At 44.7% G+C, this 20,659-nt stretch overlaps 1 protein-coding gene across 1 annotated transcript in view; it reads left to right on the top strand.

Moving 5' to 3' along the window:
* Positions 1–16,529, top strand: part of LOC138498515 (zinc finger protein 432-like) — an 88,843-nt gene extending 72,314 nt beyond the window's left edge. Inside the window, exon 4 of the mRNA XM_069622291.1 lies at positions 7,629–16,529. Coding sequence (XP_069478392.1) covers positions 8,038–9,366 — 1,329 coding nt within the window. The 5' untranslated portion in view covers positions 7,629–8,037 and the 3' untranslated portion in view covers positions 9,367–16,529. The remainder of the gene's footprint in view (positions 1–7,628) is intronic.
* The last annotated feature ends 4,130 nt before the right edge of the window (positions 16,530–20,659 follow it).

Here is a 20,659-nt window from a genome sequence, read left to right as displayed (position 1 = left end):
TATAAGGACCCGGCTGTTTCAATGGAAGCAGTAAAACAAAATTCATTCAGCCCCCCCCCCTTTCTCCATTGGAGGACATGCTTAAGGAGAGGCCTCAACATCTTCACCAGCCACAAACTATACCTGTTGCCGTGTCCGCCTCGGTGTGTGTCCTGGATCCGGCCTCTCTCCACGCGGCGGACTAGTAAAATAGTAAAAGGGTACGCAAAATGAATAAGTTGCTGCAAAAGCCCAAACAAACACAACAAATACAACAAACAACCTTGGACAAAGTCAAAGAAAAACAGACCAAACGACGGGAGGGAGGGTCAGCCAAAAATTCTGTAAAACTATTTCACGGCCCAAGGAAGTCAAAGATCATCGAATGGACACTATCCCATGGAGTTTTCGGACTTGGAAATTCTGGAAGCCCTAAATGAATGTTTACCTTTTTCCAAACTACGAAGACTGGAATACAATGCTAGTGAAAAGCTCACCTCCAAAAAATTTGCTGTTGCAGATGAGAGTAAGGGGACATTAAATCAACCAAACCAAGGAGAGAGCGTAGACATGGAGCAACCCAAACTGGCATCTCCGCCAACGAAGCCACAAGAATTGTCAGAACCACATGTCAACCTGATCCCGCAAAGCGATTCAAACATGAGTGAAGAGAGGGTGAATTCTGACAAAGTGTCTCTAACGGGAAACCTTTACCAGTTACTCAAATTGAAAAGGAAAACCCTCAGGAAAAGATGTACATCACTGATGAAATGGACGGTTCCAGCAGTCCAATAACAGAAACAAATGAGGGTTTCTCCCAACTAACATCAGACAAATCAACATTGACGGGAGAAACGGCTTTGTCCCTACAGAAAGGAAAAAAAGGAATCCCAGAAGGAGTTCACACAACACCTGAAAAACTAGCTCAGCAGTCTGAGTCAAAGCTAACTGAGCGGGCAACACCTACACGGCAGTCGAGTAGGATGACGGAGAGGTTAATCCCCGAAGATATACAATTCCCGCCTTATATGACCGAAATAAGCCAAGGCCCAGCCACGAAACCACAGCATAATTTATACGGTTGGGAATGAAAGCTACAGCCCCCTTATAGACAAAAACAGAAATCAAAGAGGCTCATTAGAAACTACAAGGCCGGTACGAAGCCAATGGCCAAACACGATAACTTCAAATGATTCACCAACTAGGAGACTTTCCACGCAACAACAATCGGCAAGTCCAGCGGACCCTCCCAACAAAAAGATGGACCTACTCTCCATCATGTCATCAGTAAATATAGCGTTATCACCATTCATGAAGCTTTATGAAGCTATTGCAGACTCGCTGAAAGACCACACAAGCATACAAGCGATGATGTACAGCAGAGTTATCTTCTTAGAATCCTACATCATTGCCTCAGAAGCAAGGAAAAAAAATACCTTGGAAGCCAACGAGGTCGCAGCGCCTACATGCCAACAAGTGAAGCGGCAAGACAAAGAACAGATAGTGGTGGGAAAAACAATAGGGACTCAAACCATCACCACGATTGATTTAACATCAAATAAAATACCAAATGAGGCTACAAACAAAAGGGTGAATACTAAGTCACAACCAGGTCAAATTGACACTACACTGAAAACAAAAAAGATAACCTCACCAAGACTGAATAAACTCAGAACTCAAACAGCAGAAGGCATCTTCCAATTTTTCTCGCGCCCAGTAACTCAAAAAGAATCATTACAAACTGGAGAGTGTGACGTAAATGCACAACAAATGAAAAAGGAAGAAAGGCTGGAAAAAGAAAAAGAAAAAAAGGCAGCCCGTCTCCAACGACGACAAATGATTTTCTTGAAAATGATAAATTGATGAATCTGAGTCAACACCTATCAGAACATGTTCCGATGGCCTCAAACTCGGACAGAACTAGCGAAACACCAAACCCCCAAACTAGCAGGAAAACCAGCAAAACAGAGTACTCACCGAGGAAGAAGGTAAAGAGTAGTGAGAACTTTGCGAAACAAACTATGGTCAAAGAGAAAAGCCAAAACAAAAAAGACAGTCGGCCTCCAGAAACCTCAAGGCAGATAATTTTAAAACAGATGATGAAAGTAATGAAAAAAGAAAGAGAAAGGGCCAGATCAAGAACCCCAGACAAATGAACTTCCAGATACTCAGAGAAAGTGCAAAAGCGTTCCCACTCACAGCAGAAGGCCCATGAAAATAAACAACCAGACAGGAGACAGCAAGACGAATCTCAGCATCTTCGGGAGGATCAAGGGAGAAACCGAAAAAGCCCAAGAAGGCAAACACCAACACGGCCCCACACCAAATCTAAGAACAATTAGACCTAGAAACAATGAGAAGAGCCGCTTCCTTTCACCAAGGGACTCAAGGGTAAGAGGCTTTTATTACAGATCTAAGATGCAAACGCACAATCAAAAACCAAGAAAAGTGGACCAAGCAAAATGGCGAATCAAGTTGATTCAAGTGGAAGAAAATAGAGACAAAATAACATTGAATAGAAACTCGGTGTTAAAACTCTTCAAGTATATTCAAAACCTGAAATACATCAAATCAGAAGAGCTGTTGGTGGTAGAGCCAAGCCATGAAGATGCCAAAGCCAGAACCATGCTGCACATAGCATCAACAACGCTAAAAAACATCATCACTAACAGTAAAACAGAACTAGAAGATGTGGGATATGAGTTAAAAGTGTACTCAGCAACCGGCACTGAAAAAAATACGTCAGAAAGCAAAGAAGATAAGACGCGCCAGGAAAAGCAAGACTCAAAGCCCTGTAAACAGCAAATCCCTAAAATCCAAATGAAGACTACTCATATAAGCCCCAAAACAAGAAAGGAGACCGGAGGCGAAGTTGTCTACCTTCAAAGAAAACAGCAACTACGACAGACCAGCAGAGACAAAAGACATAAGAAAGACCAACAGATGCAGGGGAATTAGTCCACAAGAAGACCGAAACGAAAAAACAACTGAGTGTGAACCCTCAAAAAGATTTGAGCCAATGAAAGGGATCTGGTCTTGGTTGCCAAAAGCGTTAACGGAAAAAAAGCAAAGATAGCAATGCATTGGAGACATCCATCGGGAAAGACCTCGCTTGATCCACCAAAATCGGTTGATAAAGATGTGCTTGTGGAACACGAGAGGTCATACTCATCTACTATCCACGAGCGACATGGACTTGGGGTCATATGACCTAGTATGCCTGCAGGAGACCTGGCTGATTACCACCCTCAATGAGGGGTTTTGAACTTATCCTGGTACCGGCCAAACAAGTACGCCAAGGAAGACCTTCATCTGGGCTATTGATCACCTGCAAAAATGGCTGTGGGATCAAACTGGAAGAAACATTGATTAGTAATTTAATGATACTGATGGTTAAGGCTTCATGGACTCGCCAGGCAAACAACAAGGCAGGGTATGAAAAATCTACATTAATAATAGCCAATATCTACTGTAATCCATCTACTACGGAAACAACTGTTTTTCTAAAAAAAAATAGAGGCGGTAATAGACAAGGCACTGGCAGATCACCTGGTAAAATACTTCCTGATTTGTGGCGACCTGATTGCCACCTGTGTAGGGGCTTCAGAATCCAGAAAAAAGCAAGTAAACAACTCGACAGGCGAACAGCGGGCAAATTATGGTCCCGACTGATGGACTCGAGAAACCTACACAACCTCCATGAAGCTTTTCCAGACTCAAAGCGTCCACCATCGTGGGAAATAAATAAAACCAATGCGACAATAGATTACATTTTTGTTACTGAACCGATCCTGGCTGTAACTAAATCATTTGAAATAACACGTGTAAGAGCCAGTGACCATAACCCTCTTTCGACCACTTGGGAGTCTTTAGGTCCTTTGAATGACCATATAGAATTCAACATAACCATCAAAGCCCAGGGAAATCGATTAAAACTGTCTAGAGAGTCTATCGCAGACATAGAAAATAGATTTAGCTCTATGTCGGAGACAAATGGCGCAAACAAAACTGACTATATTCCTCTCTTGACAAAGTACAAAAAGACGTCACTTTCAAAAAAGATAGGCGGAAATCCTCCAAGACACCTGTTTGATAAAACTTTGATCGAGAAACGCTGCGAGCTTCGAAGAATCCAGCGCAGAGCTAAATTTATCGCAACATCAGCGGCAGTAAAAGAAGCGGATATTGCAACAAAACACTACAAGTCATGGGTAAAAGGACATAGACTGAACCTCTACCAACAAGACTCAGAAAACATCCTAAAAATCAAAGTGGCAGAAATACAAGGGAATTTTGGAGTACCCTGAGAGCTACCATCGAGGTACAAGAAAAATCTAAAATAAGTGAAATTGGTGAAACAACATGAATAAAATGCTTCACAAACATGTACCTGGCTCCAACAACTGCAACAATGTCATCAACGGAGCACAAAATTGACCCATGGGTAAGAGTGGACGACCCAGAGGAGATCCGATTAAGGATCGTTGGTTTGAAAAACTCAAGAGTGCCAGGTTCCGATGGGATCACAAATGTGGACTTAAAAACAAACCCAAAGGAGTGGGCCAGTCTCTTGAGCAAAATCTTCAGAAGATGTACGGATTTAAAAACGATACCGCCCTCATGGAAATCGGCTACAGTGGTACCAATTTTCAAGAAAGGAGAAAAAAAGGACCCAGCGAATTACAGACCAATCGCGTTGCTTGATGTAATGGGGAAAGTGTTTGGTTCGATGCTTCTCGACCGCTTCAAGATCTGGGCCTCTAAAGTCCCCTGCGACGATCCCTTCCAAACGGGATTTAAGAAAAACATGGGCACGGCTGCCAAAGTATTGGAAGGGGGTGCAAGAATCTTTGTCGCTTTCATTGACCTCACTCAGGCCTTTGACCGTATAGACAGGCCGAGTCTCTGGTCAAATTTGGAAGCCTGGGATTGTCTAGCTGCCCTATTGAACCCAATTAAGGTGCTGTATACCGACACCAATATGCGCATCCGTCTGGATCAAAATTTACTTTTGTCATCTCCAATTGCAACAGCATGAGGTGTGAAACAGGGGTGCCCTTTGGCGCCGACTCTCTTCCTGGCATTTATTGGTGACATTAACAAAGAAGACACAGAAATACGATAATTTCCACCAAAACTCTGCAAAACTTCAATAACGCTGCTTCTGTACACGGACGACCTTGTCCTATTGGACCACACTCCAATAGGACTACAACGTCAATTGACAAAGCTACACGCAAAAAAACAAACTGGAAATCAATGTAAAAAAAACTAAATTACTGACATTCGAGGCTTCTTCTAGAAAAAAAGAAAAACCACGATTAAACCTGGAAGGAATGCCGATCGAAAAAGTTTTTGATTTTAAATATCTAGGAGTCACATTAGACTCCTCAAAACAGGACAAAGCAATGCAAGCAGCTTTAATGATGAAAGTCAACAAAATGACAGCCCAAGCCAGGGACATAGACAACAAATTTGGTAGATATTCACTAATTCCAGTACGAGAATTCTACAAGAAAAAGGTGATGCCAACACCAACATATGGAGGGGATGCAATGATTAATTTACCTACTAACACCTGGTCAAAACTGGAGGCTACATTTTTGAGGAAAGTGCCGACGTTACCGAAATCCACCTCGGGGGCTTCGATCCGCCTAGAGCTTAGTTTACCGTCTCTCAAAAGTAAGTACAGTGGCACAATCAACACTAATGCTATACAGGAAATGTCGAATGGCATGGCCTCCGTCAATTTACAATCTTGTAAATCAGGAAATAAAACGAAACACCAGCAAACGGCTCATAAACTGGAAAGAAGAGAACATCAGAGTCTTGGAGGAGACAGGCTGATGAAGAAACATTAATCAATAATCCAAAGAAAATACGCACAAAAATAAGAGAGCTCGACTGGATATCGACCCTGGAAACAGCATTAAAGAACAAACTAACCACACACCTGCCTCCAAACACCAAAAAGGTCTACGAGCTCCAAGAATACATTAAGAAATTTCCATCTTGGAAGGGGAGAGACATGTTGCTACGTGCCCGCCTCAACTTGTTGCCGACAAATGAAATCTTGGCCATTAGAGGCAAGACTGAAACAAATTTTTGCCGCTTCTGCAAGACACAAGAAAAAGAATCAATTTGTCACCTACTTCTAAAATGTGCTGCAAACCAACATATAAGAGAACGATATTTAAGACCCATCTTCTCGGATTTTATCATGTCGGACAAACAAATATGTTGGTGTCGTTTGATTGGAGTAGACAAAATGAAATGGCAAATAGCTACATACAAGATATTGGAAGCAGTAAATTTGCCGAGGATATAGCTGAAAACGAGGGCGAGAGACAAGATCTTTTATGAAAAGTCCACGACAAAAAGCACACTTTGTAATCTTTTTTTTTTTTGGATTAAGTACAAAGTTCAAATAAAATTAAAACTTTTTTTTATAAAACTAGACTGTGGTATTTTGTACAGGGAAACGGAAGTGGGATCCCTCTGGCCAATTACATTTAGTACCTGGCAATGCGGAATTTATATAAACAATTAGGAAGGCAAATGGGCTGATATTGTGGAGTTCGTGGAGTCTCTCATACACTTTGTTTTGGTTTGTGACACAAAATCCAAACCCATCCCTCATCTCCAAGATTGACAGAAAAAAATCAAGCTTATCTAGGTTTAAAGTCAATGAGCCTCATTACAAGTTTGCCGGTCCAGTAACAATGGTGCCGGTAAGCTACTAGCACCGTTGTTACCGGACCAGCAAACTACGAGTCTACTAGCAGACCTTGACAGAATTCATGAATGGTGCCGGTGCATCCCTCCTCCCCATTCCCATTGAATCCAATGGGACTCAAATGGGAATGGGGAGTAATATTTTTCCGGCGCCCGGGAATGGCCAATTACTGGATCTGCCGGGGCTGTAATGCCCTGGTAATTGCCCATTCCTGGGTGCCGGAAAATTCATGACTCCGGCGGCAGCCGTGCCACTATTTACCGGCATGGCTACCGCCAACCTTGTAATGACCCCCAATGTTTGAATGTAGTGGCAGCATGGCCTGTGCCATTCTCACCATGGGAAGAGATTAACGCTTTCCCTTTAAATCACAATTCTGTCCTTGTTTCCTCGATTGTGCTATTGGTTATATTATTCATATTTGGGCCATTACACAAGTCATCAGTGATTACACAAAGGACTGTTCAAGCAGGCGTCTGATTGGTGGCAAACGCCTGCCTTTATCATTTGTGTATGGAAATTGGGAGCTTCCATGCGCAAATTTAGTCATTTCTGAATAAATATATTGGTAGAATATATACATGTTCCTGAGGATTAAAATATGCATTTAAGATGTTTGTTCACCCAGCCTGTTTTCTTTCCTAGTGTTTACGATGCAAAACATTTCTAAATAAAAATTAATCAGATTATTCCTGCTGCATGTTACCTCAGTTCCACTAAATGTTCCCATTGGAGCCCCACTTCTCTGCCACCTATTTGGGTGCCTTTCCCCAATAGATGGCACTTCAAAGTCAAATAAGTTACTATGTGAGGAGTTAACATCACTACTACTGAGTAGAGTCTTATTACATGTGCTGCCTGCAATTGTGAACGTGTTGAAGCTAATAATGTGCATCTCCTTTTATGTTAATAGGTGACTGATGCCCCAGAAATGCAACAACAGTGATTGTTTGATTCTCTGGACTAACGCGGTGAAAGGCTTCATTGTTAGAATGCAACTTCTAAGCATTTTAGACGAGCGCAAGTTTGGAGTCCAGTTGCCTTTTCAGAGTATTCAGGAACTGGGATTGCGAAGCCTGTTGATACATGATGACTTCCTTCCATGCAAACACTTTGTGGTAACATCCAGTAACTAAGTGTGTTGATTCTGTAAATCCTGGGGGAGAGGTATATCTAGCACGAAAATGACAATGTGTTATGTGCAGTAAGAAAAGCATTTCTCATTTGTGCTTTGAATTTGGAAAAAGGTTTATTGAAAAGGGTCTGCTTAAGTCAAGGCACCTGACGAAATAAACTGGCAAGATACTTTACACGTGCACAAAATGTGGGAACAATTGCCATCTCAAGAACATAATTATTGCCCGCATGAGGACATGGGTGAAAAACCTTATCAGTGCACTGAATTTGATAATGGCGTCCATGTGCATGTTACAGTTATCAGCCACCAGCAAATTAATAAAGGTGAGAAACCTTATGAATGCATAGAATGTGGGAAAGGGTTTTCTACAAAGGGAGTTCTTAGTATTCACCAGAGAACACATACAGGTGAGAAACCTTATGAGTGCATTGAATGCAGGAAAGTATTTGCTACAAAGGGTGAGCTTACTGTCCACCAGAGAACACATACAGGTGAGAAACTGTATGCGTGCATTGATTGTGGACAACGGTTTGCTCAGAAAGGACATCTTATTAAGCACCGGAGAACACATACAGGTGAGAAACCTTATGATTGCACTGAATGTGGGAAAGGGTTTGCTACAAAGGGAGTTCTTAATATTCACCAGAGAACACATACAGGCGAGAAACCTTATGAGTGCACTGAATGTGGGAATGGGTTTGCTACAAAGGGAGAGCTCATTATCCACCTGAGAACACATACAGGTGAGAAACCTTATGAGTGCACTGAATGTGGGAAAGGGTTTGCTACAAAGGGAGTTCTTAGGATTCACCAGAGAATGCATACAGGTGAGAAACCTTATGAGTGCACTGAATGTAGGAATGGGTTTGCTACAAAGCGAGAACTTACTATCCACCAGAGAACACATACAGGTGAGAAACCTTATGAGTGCATTGAATGTGGGAAAGGGTTTGCTCAGAAGGGAGATCTTAGTAGCCACCAGAGAACACATACAGGAGAAAAGCCTTATGAGTGCATTGAATGTGGTAAAGGGTTTGCTCGGAAGGGAAATCTTATTAGCCACCAGAGAACACATACAGGCGAGACACCTTATGAGTGCATTGAATGTGGGCAAGGGTTTGCTCATAAAGGAAATCTTATAAGCCACCAGAGAAGACATACAGGTGAGAAACCTTATGTATGCATGGAATGTGGGCAAGGGTTTGCTCATAAAGCACATCTTATTAAACACCAGACAACACATACAGGAGAGAAACCGTATGAGTGCGTAGAATGTGGGAAAGGGTTTGCTCTTAAAGCACATCTTATTAAACACCAGACAACACATACAGGAGAGAAACCTTATGAGTGCATTGAATGTGGGAACGGGTTTGCTACAAAGGGAGGTCTTACTATTCACCAGAGAACACATACAGGTGAAAAACCTTATGCATGCATTGAATGTGGCAAAGGGTTTGCTCAAAAGCAACATCTTACTCGTCACCAGAGAACACATACAGGTGAGAAACCTTAGGAGTGCATTGAATTTGGGAAAGGGTTTGCTCGGAAGGGAAGTCTTATTACCCACCATAGAACACATACATGTGAAAACCGCATAACTGCGATGAGTGTGGGAACTGGTTTAGTCATAAAGCAGGTCATATTTACCATCAGCCCTTACATACAGGTGAGAAACCTCATACGTGTAGTGAACGTAGAAGAGGTTCTTTTGGAAGAGTGATCTTATTCGCTACCAGAGAATACATGGAGCAGAGAAAACGGATTGATGGACTGAATGTGGAAAATGCTTCAGTTGGAGCAGTCCCCTTATTAGGCACCAGACAAAACATGCATGCCTGGGTCTATTTCAGCATAGTGAATGTGGCGAATACTTGAGTACACAGGATGTTCTTATCTGCCATGAGACAGAACATGTAGGTGGTGACATCTCTTCTGCAATTGAAGGTGCTTCTGATAGAAGGAGGTGCTTCTACAATGATACTGAGTTTGGCATGGCTGACTAATACTGTGAAGAACCTGCATCTGCAGCTGTTCTCGGTTTCCTTGGGCACACGAATGATGGCTGATTATGATTATTGAATCACTGCTGTTTGAAATGCATCCCTTCTGGAATATTAAGAAGTGAGACTGTACCTTCTATATTAAGGTAACCATCCTATGGAACACTTTGCCTAAGGACCTCATGCAAATTAATTGGCACCAACATTTTGGAAAAGCTTAAAAGACTGTGTGGTTGAATCAATAACTATAGACCCTTGTAGGATATATGGGGTGTCCCTTGGGACCCCGGCAGCTAGTAAGGGCTCTGACCTTAAGTGGAGGTCTCCCCCCATCTCTCGGCTTAGCTAAGGTCTAGCGCTCTCCTCATGCAACAGGGATGCTTCCATCTACTGAAATGAAACCCAGAGGGCATCTTGTCTTTTTCAGTACTGATATTATGCTCTTTCTACATAGATTCTAAAAGTGGATTTGGAGGGGCTCAGAGTGCATTTCCCATCCCAACTCCATTGCACAGCTCTATCAACGTACAACCCTTACAACTTACTCCCAGGTTCTGCAACACATCCACGGCAGTTCCTGTTGCGTCTCATGCAGATATGGATAGAGAAGGTTTTCACAAAACAGAAAGGCTTCCTGGAGAGAGGCATGCATAATATGCATTACATAACCGTGTTATCAATTAGCATTTCATTTGGACCAACGTCTTAGAGCCAAGAAGACTAACTTTGTAAAAAGAAAGTATTTATTTACATGTATACACATCCTTCATACTTTCTTGCAAGAATAACACAATATTCCAACTCTCCACGCTCACATAGAATTCGAACACATTTGTTTGGTAAGCATCAAATCAATCTACATCACTTCTTTAGTCAAGGGAATTCAAATACATGTCAAGCATATAAAGCCCTGTCCAACTCCACCTCGGGTTTAAATCGCCTTTCCATTGACAAAGACACAAAAGTCCTGTTGGCCTTTTCCATTCTGCTTCAGGAAAATCAAAGTCCCAATAGACCCGCTCCATCACTGAATCAATATGTATAAACTGGCATTGCATTTCTAAAGGCAAATCACATAGTTTAAACCTAAAGTAATAGCTTGTATAGGCTCGTCAAACCTATCCATTGGCAAATCACCATATATCAAGTAATACATTTCAATGTATATCATAATGTTCAATGCATAGCAAAATTGGAGTACATTATTCAGTCAAGCAAACCCCACTGCAATACTAACCCAATCCTGACGCCCTCTGACAGGATCCCAGCATAGCATCGCCTCAGCAGGTCAGCCAGCCCTTTGCTTCTCAACCTTCATACTCTGTCAGTTGTTATAACCCTAATTATTTCCACATTTGAATATGGCAGTGCCATTTTTTTTCTGTGCTCACTGGCATATGTGACTAACGTCAGGTGGCACAAAGTGCCAACCTGCATTTTTCATCCATTGAGAAATGTGGCCATAACACTGTTTCATTACAGTCCGTATGGTTTCCTGTGACCTCCTCAGATTGAGTCTGTGCTTTGTCTAACTCATTGTGCCTTTTATGGCAAAAGTCCCCGCTTTCTGCATTTTATCCTTCTACCCTTGACCTTCCTGTACGTTTAAATGTATTCCTCTAGATGAGGAGGTGGTGAACCTTTTTTTTTTTTTTTGGTTTTTACTCCCTATATCTGGAACACCTTCTGTCTAAGCTTGCAGAAGACTCATCTGTGGTTTCTTTCCTTAATTGTGCTGGATTCTCCTGTTTCAATGTCCACCTGCTGTTAGAACCCATAAACCTTTGGGTGAATAAGTGCCATAGGGAAAGATGTTCTTAATAAACAAATATAAGGCATCTCTTGATGCCAACCCTACAGATAATCTGTGTATTAACTATTTACTCCACATAAATTGGCGAACACTCCCTTCAAAAAAGTAGCCAAACTCCCAACTGTACAATTGGAAGCAATGGACAAATCGGTGCCAACCTTCCTGCTTTCTCCCACTCTGGTTCATGATTATGTTCAGCCCAGTGATGCCAGCCAGGCAGTACCAGTAGATGGTGGTCTACAGGGATTTCTGCTTGATATGTCGAGAAACTATAAAGTAATGTATATTTTATTTTACATGAATTGCTAGCCGTAAAGTAATGTGAATTACAAAGTTGCAATTTCTTGCTACTTAAGTAAAAAAAAAAACACATGACTTGCGCCTCTGCAATTTTTTTTCTGATGGATATACCTGCCATAGATTCCTCATCTATGATATCCATATCCTCGTGCAGCTGTTCTCCAGAAACTTTTCTGCTGCTAGGGGGCGCTGCACAGCTCTGTATCGGTCAAACTCCTCTTTGCACCAAAATTATATCTGGCCCAGTATAAGTAGCCTGGCTGTGCCCCATGACCTCAGTTCCACCCTCCTTCCCTAGCACTCTTGATGCTGAGGGACTGTAGAATTGATGGTGTACTAGTTTTCCAGAAGAGGGGCAGGTAAGAAGTGCAATGAGGAATCCATGGCAGGAACATCCATCAGAAGGAACATTACGGAGAGGAAAATCATTTGTTCTTTTAATGGATTCCTTCCTGCCACGGATTCCTCATCTATGATGTACTCCAATGCAGTACATAATGTGGAGGAGGGAGGAAAGCCAGCACACCACCTAAACCAGAAAACAGGACTACCCTATCAAAATGGGTATCCTGGCCCGCAAGGGAATCCAAGCAGTAATGATTACCGAGTGTGTGCAGTGACGCCCACGTTGCTGCCTGGCAAATGTTCAGGACACCGCACCCACCTCTGCAGGGCAAAGGTGGCAGCCCCTCCTCGTACAATGAGCCCTGAGACCCTCGGCCACATCTTTCACACCCAGATCATAGCATTTTGAGATGCAGAGAATGATCCACCTGGACAGGGTCTGTTTGGTCACAGCCCTGCCAGCATGAGCACCAGCGCAGCCAACAGAAATCTGGTCATCCTTCCTAGCCTCTCGAGTATGAGAGGCATAGGGCCTCATTATGACCCTGCTGGTCCGGAAAGAACAGTGGTGGTAAAACCGCCACCACCGTTCTTTCTGGACCGGATGATTAAGAGTCCTGCAGGCGGGAGGTGTCACTCCCGCCAGGTCTGACCTGGTGGGTATAACACCACCCGCCTCCAGGCAGAAATTGAAACACTGGCTCCGTCATAGACGGAACCTGTGTTTCCATTGTCCCCACCCCCATGGAGTCGGGAATGGGGACTTACACAATTCTGCCTCCGGAATTCCCTTGTCACCGGGGTCGTAATGCCCCAGTAATTCCGGGAATCATGGAGGCGGAATGGTAATACGAATCCGGCGGTAACCTGCCAGTTTTTCTGTCTCGGGTACTGCCAGACTCGTAATGAGGCCCATAGAAATTAAGGACCCGTATTGGGTCCAGTCAAAAATCTTTCCTCTGCCTTGGAAGGGTGAGGTGGAGGGAAGAACACAGGAAGATGGATCTGAGAGATGGAAATCTCTGAGATCACCTTTGGCAGAAAAGAGGGTATCGCTCTCAAAGTCACCTTCTCTTTGGAAAAAAACAAATGGGGAGGTAAAAGAAATCCTGGAGCTCACTCACCCATCTCGCGGACGTGATGGCAACCAGCCAAATCACCTTAATGGTGAGCAATCTAATGGAACAGGAATGAAAGGGCCCGAATGGAGCGCCCATTAGAAAAGTTGAAACTAAATTCATATCCCACACCTGAACTACAAACTGTCAGGGAGGAAAGTGGTTATATCAACCCCACAGGAACTGCATAACAGTGTTGATTGTGAAAAAAAGCCCTTTTCTAGGGACCTTTCGAACACAGAAATAGTGGCAAGGTAACCTTTCAAAGTGTCCATCTGCAGGCCTGTTTTGGGCCAAGCAAAGCAGAAAGTCCATCACATGGGGCAGAGGACAGGACAAAGGATCCAGGACCCTCTCCCGGCACCATATTGAAAAAATGTATGCCACTTGCAGGCATACATGGTTTTTGTAGTTGGCCTCAGAGCTGAAAGGACCACCCCTTGTATCTTAGCACCTCAGTAGTCCAGCATGAAGTGTAAGGATGCTGAGGTTCAGGTGGAGAACCAGCCCCTCTCAAGTCTACTCATTGGCGCAAGGAAGGGCAGATGGAACTGTCCAACTCCGGATTACTCGTTCTCTGGCCCAGTCCAGGGCGATCAGGATCAGTGTGGTTTTGAACAGACGGGATCTCCTGAGGGCCAATGGGATGACTGGGATCGGTGGGCTCCCTAATGAAGACATTCTCTGTAGCGGAACTCGCGCTTTCGGTTGGCACTGGAAGGGAAGAGGTCCACTTTATGAGTGTGTCACCCCCCACCCCTAAGAGTGATCTCCTCCAGAACTTCTTGACAGAGCTCCCACTTGTAGTAGGCTGAGGTCTCTCTGCTCAATGCATCTGATGTGATGTTCTCCCGTGGGGCCAGATGAGCCACCTTCGGGGAGACACAGTTCTCCATAACCACAGTCTTCTTGCTTCTCTGCCCTCTGGAACGTGCTCTGCTGCACTGACTAAGGCTGAGCAGGGGCCAAAGGAGAACTTCACCATGGCACAAGATGCGTTCATGGCTCGCACCACTACTGCCTGACGTGAACACTTTCTTGCCCCATGCGTCCAGCCTTTTGCTTTCCCTGTCCAGTGTAAGGGAAGGAAAGGTAGAAGTTTTCAGGATCACTGTAGTGGCCTATACCACCAGGCTTTCAGGTGATGCGTGGTCAGAGAGGAAAGCTGGGTCAGAAGGTGCAGAACAGTGCTTCCATGATAGCTCTGTGCCCATTAGGGGCAACAGAGGCAGGTTTCTCCCACGCTTCCAACACTGGTGCCCCTACCACCACATTGCAGGGCAGCAGCGCCTCTTTGGTGCATCATCCAGAATGTTGCAGAGTTTGTATTGCACTTGTCGTGGGCGGCGCAGAGGGACCCAGGGTATCGCCCACCTTTCCCATCACGCACTAAAAAGCAGCATGAGGTTTACCTGGTGTTGGTGCTGGTAGAATGCCCAATCCAGACCTCTTGCCCCTGGCAGGTCAGCTGCCAGGTTCAGCATGTTGCCACTCCCATAGAACTCCTCGGGGAAGTCTCTCCTCTCTAGAACCTATGGGATCTTGTTGCCTTCCTCGTTGTAAATGTCATACTTTTTCGATATAAAAGTGTTGATTGGATGTGGGACATATTCCTGCGGAGTCCACAATGCTGCGTTGTTGAAGTGTGAATGCATGGAAAAAAGGAACTGAGGTCATGGGTCATGGGGCATGGCTCCACTACTTATACTGACCTCAATGTCGTTTCTGGTGCAAAGCACATAGAGGCTTTAGACGGACCTGACGGAGAGTTGTGCTGAGCCACCTGATAGCAGGAACAGCTGTGCTAGGATCTGGATATTCTAGATGAGAAATCAGTGACAGGAAGGAATCCATTAGAAATGCCTCTATTGGGAATTAAATTTGTACACCCCCATAAAGTAATTTTACTTTGAACATCAACACATAGGGATTAAAATACCCCATATCTAAATTATTTGGAGCCCTCCTGAATATTAAAAATGGAAATGGAAAAGGCTATTTTCTCATATGGCAGTTAGACTGAGCTTGGCACAACACATGTGCAAAGACTGTTTTGCAAATGGAAAGCATGGAGAATGGCATCCATAAAACTGGAATCTCCAATATTACTCCAGAAGTAAGTTTCCAAGAAATGCATGCCTCACCTGGAGTGCCATCCTCGCTGAATGCTGCAGTGTTTCCACTTTATGTTGCATGTTCTACAGCACTACAGTTTCCTTTTCTCCCCAGGATCCCCTCTGGTGTATTACACTATTGCCTGTCTCTGTTGGAGAATTTAGGATTAGTAGATGGTTCCCTAGCCTGGGATCACCATGTGGGGGTGTGATTACAAAAGGGCGGGTGCATGCCCACTATTAAAGCACTATCTCATAAGAAATTAGTTTGATGTGAGGGGCCCAGAGGAGATGTCAAGTGTTCTGTTAAATTACGTGGACATGTATTTTAGAAAAGTGACATTTTGTGAATAGAGTCGAAAGAGCAAGTGGAATAGAAATATCCTCTGTGGTGTGAGACGATAAAAGTCGTGCACATCTGGAAATTAAATTGTGTCTTTCTGTCTGAAATGAGAGTTGTGGGTTGAATGATATCACAGCTGTTCTCTAAATTTCAAGAAGGAATAGTGGACATAAATGTTTACAAAATAAAGCTGGTCTTGGATAAACTGACATGTCTAATGTAAAAGCCTCCAGCGGGATTCATACACTGAGTGAAATGCTGATGAAATGAATATTGAGCTTCAGCCAATATGTCACTGTGTTAACATTAAAAATGAAATGTTAGTAACTCTGTTTTTTTTAAATCTTTTTCCCTGACATTTTGTGTAAACTGCGTCCTGGAACAGAGGTGATTCATTTGTTTTAATTAGTGGGGTGACCACCTCTGTTCCAGTTTTGTGCTGCAGTGAATGTTTTTGTGCACTTTTAAACTTTCTTGTCAACAGGTCTGTATTTCTTTGAGTTTTCCTTGAGGATACACAATTCTGACCACAACAGGAGTAATGCTATATCCGTAGAATCCTATTTGATTGAATTCTCTCAACTTATGTTTCATTCAACAGATCAGTCCATATCAATCTCAAAAAATAAACTGGGCTGTAACATGGTTAGAGTATGATTTGTGACGATTCAGGCACGTATGAACAATGGGTGCTTTGAAAATACAGAAGATGATGATGTAACAACTCCCAAGTGTCGGTGCACCCACTGCCCACCTGTAAAATCACACCACTCCTGAAGGAATGGCAGGAAGGGTAATAGGTGAGGTGGAAGTGACTGGTGAGAGACATCGGCACATGCTGGAACATACCAGAGCAGGGTTCAGCGGCTACCTGTGGCAGATTTACCCATTGTTCTCTGCAATCTGATTGGCAGACAGGAAGTAGAAAGCTGCTGATGTAAACATCAAACTAAACTGAACCACCCCGACTCTCATTAGCACTGCTGGAAAGAGTGACCAAACAACAGCTGCAAGGCAGGTAGAAAGAAATACAAATCATATCACATGTTAAGGCTGTACAGAGCAGAAGTGAACTTAATAGTTAAATAATGCCTTATTCCTGAATATCTTTGAAGCTAATCATTAAGGTTTAAAATGTATAAACACACACAGTAGCATATCTCAGTTACACCAACAGGTATTTCAATTCATCATGTGCTTCAGGGAATGACTAATTCACCAAAAGTTATCCTTGTTCAATCTTGGTCAACCAAGTTTCTTGACATGGTGGTGATCTTCAGGTGAGCCAAGAGAACCTCCTGGGCTTTTTTTTTAGTATTTTCCATCTGCTGCTCGCAGCGCTCTCAGCGCTATTGTTCCCCCTCCCTCCCCGGCATCCATTTCCTGGTCCCTGTTTCCCTCCTTCCTCCCAGCCCGCCCACCTCCCCGTGATTTGGTGTGATTGCCTGCAGTGCATCAAGCCTACCGGCCCGTTAAGCTCCTTTCTCACCACTTTGGCAGTGATCTTCAGGTGAGCCTCGAGACAAGAGACCTTCCTGGGCCTTATTTGGTATTTTCCATCTGCTGCTCGCAGCACTCTCAGCGCCATTGTTCCACCTCCCTCCCCGGCATCCATTTCATGGTCCCTGTTTCCCTCCCTCCTCCCAGCCTGCCCACCTCCCCTGATTGGGTTGCTGCTGGTCATCACTGACCCTCCCAGGGCAGCCATCTGCCCGTGCAGCCCCTGTGGCTAAGGGCCCCAAGGCAAAGGGTGGCCTCCACTGAGGCGGCTCCTGTTAGTGTCTGCCGGTGTCAGCAGGGGAAGCCAGTGGCCAGCCATCAACCAGCAGCAACTAAGCAAGGTAGGAGTCACCCGGGTTAGTAATAGAGCGTGCACTCTACTCTGACAACTCTCCCACATAACAGATTCTCAGACTTAGGTATATATTTTTTTCTCCGGTATTTAAACATTGTGTAAGTATTTGAAATTGCATTGTGAAACCTAGGCACTCTTCCACTTATACAGGACTCTCAGACTTAGGTGTGTTTTCTCTGGTATTTAAAAATTGCATTGTGCAAGTATTTAAAATTGCATTGTGAAACCTAGGCCCTTTTTTCTCCTTACACAGGATTCTGACTTAGGTGTGTTTTTTTCTCCAGTACCTAAACTACTTTGTGCAATTTGTGCCATTCTGTGGTTTTGACTTCTTAGCAAAGCATTCACCTAGCAAACTTTCTTGCATTGTCTGAGCGCCTGTCGTCTTGTCCAATTGCCTACTATTGTCTCGTCTTTCTCTGTCTCATCTTCTTGCGCCCCTGCCTGCGGCCTTCTGGAGTGTTCTCCCTGCCCTATCCCCTCCTCCATTCCTCCCTTCCTCTTCTCTCTTCCACACTATAATGCTATCTGTCTCTCCTATCTTTTCTAACTGCTTCTCTATCGGCTATCCTGCTCTTCTCACTAAATCGAGTAGGAAGATGTTTAAAAATGACATCTTGGTCTCCAAACCAGGCCTCCCTATCATTGACACCTATAACAGGGCCTCCTCTAGGCAAACCCTCACTGACATCCTCTTTGTCATTCCCTCGCCAGATCTATGGCCTCTTCATATCGTCTCTGTGCTTTCTCCTTTCTCTTCTTCTCCCATTAATGGTGGCACCCGGTGGGAGGCCCTCTTGGCCTCCTTCGACTCCTCCAAGGTCATCATAAATGTTTACATTAATGGTACCGTCTTGGTCCATGCCCTCAGGCCAATCTCCTCTATTTTAGATGCTTCCCATGCCTCATCAATTTCCTTCCTTCTCCTGCTGTCTCATCTCTTCTCGCCACGGCTTCCTTGTCTCCCCCTGCTGCCTCCTCCTTGGCTACCTTGCCCTCTTCTCCTTCCTCTTCTACCCCCCTTGGGCTTCTTCTACACCTCCGCAGGGCATACCTCTGATTTGGACCCCTCACTGGAAGTCTTTCAAGGAAGGCAAACTTCTCCATATTGCCACTCTTAACTTTCACTCAGCTGTCAAACACTCCTCTGACATCTGCCGCCTCCTGAAAGAACGTGACCTTGTTGTCCTCACGAGATATGGTTCACAGCCAGCTCTGTCACTAGCTTTGACACTCTCCTCCCTGATGGCTACAAGATCATCTCTGCGCCCAGGTCCAACCGTTGCAGAAGGGGTGTAGCCCTGATCTTCCCCGAGTGGATTCCTGCCTCTGTCATTCCTACGCAGACCTAATCCTCTTTCGAATGCCTCGTATGAAGGCTCTCTCTCCTAGCCATTCCCTTACTGTGGCTACCATCTATCGGCCACCTTATCAGATCTCCTCCTTCCATTCTGAGCAGCAGACCTCTCCTCTTCCCTCCTGGTATCGACCACTCAACTCCTCCTTCTTGGAGACTTTCACATCCACTTGGATGCTTCCTGTCCTTCCTGTGGACTCTTTTGCAACCTCTGCGTCTCTCTCACTCTCTGTCCTCCCCTCTGGCCAACTCACTCTGCAGGGCACACTCTTGATGTTCTTATCTCTACAGACCTTCCCATCTCTATCCCTCTCACCACTCCTCTCTCCTGGAGTGATCACTTTCTCCTTTCCTCTCAGTTCACTCTCTCCACCCCTCAGGCCAAGCCAACTCCAGCACTGCCACCTACCTTCTCGGTTATCCGACCCATGAAGCGTGTGTCAGTTGAGGCTTTCGCTGCCATTTTCTCACCCCCCTCCACCTCTGGCTGACTCACACCCTGACACAGCCCTCTCCATGCTCCACTCTGCTATATCTGATACTCTCGATGTTCTTACCCCTGTCATGAGGATCCACTTGAAGCCCAAAGCCAAGTGCAACTCCTGATACGACTCAGAACTCACCACCCTTAAATGCAAGTGCAGGGTGGCTGAGAGGAAATGATGTGCTTCCGGTACATCCTCTGACAAACTGGCCTGCTGCCTGCCCCAAAGGCTCTGTCTGCACCAAGAAGAGAGCCCACATCCAAGTCTGCATCTCTGCGGCATCCAACAACTTGGCCAAACTCTTTATAATCTGCAAGGAGCTGTCCAATCCTACTGCAGTCTCTACCTCTCCTGTCCCCTCCCAGGCCCTCTGCACGGCCCTGGCCTCTCATTTCATCTCTAAAACTCAGAACATCCTGTCCTCGCTCGCTTCCTCTCCTCCTCCCTCTACTCCCCTCTCTTTCTCTGGCCCTTCTTCTCGCACCTTCTCTGCCTTTCCCCTGTTCTCCCCAGACGAGGTTTCTACACAAGTACGATCTATGAAAGTATTGCCAAAACAGATTCACCCCTGTTCCTCCCAAACCATCAAGGACCACATTCACACCTGGTCCCCTGCTCTAGCTGACTTCTGCAACCACTCCTTTGCCACAGGAGTCTTCCCTTCCCCCCTGCACCCTCATCTTAAGAAACCCACAACTGACCCCTCTTGCCCAGCTAACTATCGTCCAATCTCCATCACTCCTTTCCTGGGAAAACTCCTGGAAAAGCTGGCCATCTCCCAACTTAATCTTCATGCTGAATCTGTTGGTTGTCTCCATGACCATCAGTCTGGCTTCAGAGTTGCCAGAAGCACGGATACTGCTCTCCTGAACATCCGTGAAGACCTGCTTTCCAACATCGATTTCAACACCCCCTGTGTCCTCATGTTACTTGATCTCTCTTCTCGCTTTGACATGGTCAACCATGCCATCCTGCTCAACCGTCTCCGTGATAACCTGGGCATCACTGATCAGGCCCTGGCTTGCCTGACCTATTTTCTCTCTGATCGACCGTCCCAGGTCCAACTTGGGTCCTTC

Source organism: Ambystoma mexicanum, chromosome 5q (assembly GCF_040938575.1).
Source record: "Ambystoma mexicanum isolate Mex_15411 chromosome 5q, UKY_AmexF1_1, whole genome shotgun sequence".
Taxonomy (NCBI): domain Eukaryota; kingdom Metazoa; phylum Chordata; class Amphibia; order Caudata; family Ambystomatidae; genus Ambystoma; species Ambystoma mexicanum.
The sequence above is the reverse complement of the archived record's forward strand: the minus strand, read 5'-3'. Positions and strand labels throughout refer to the sequence as shown.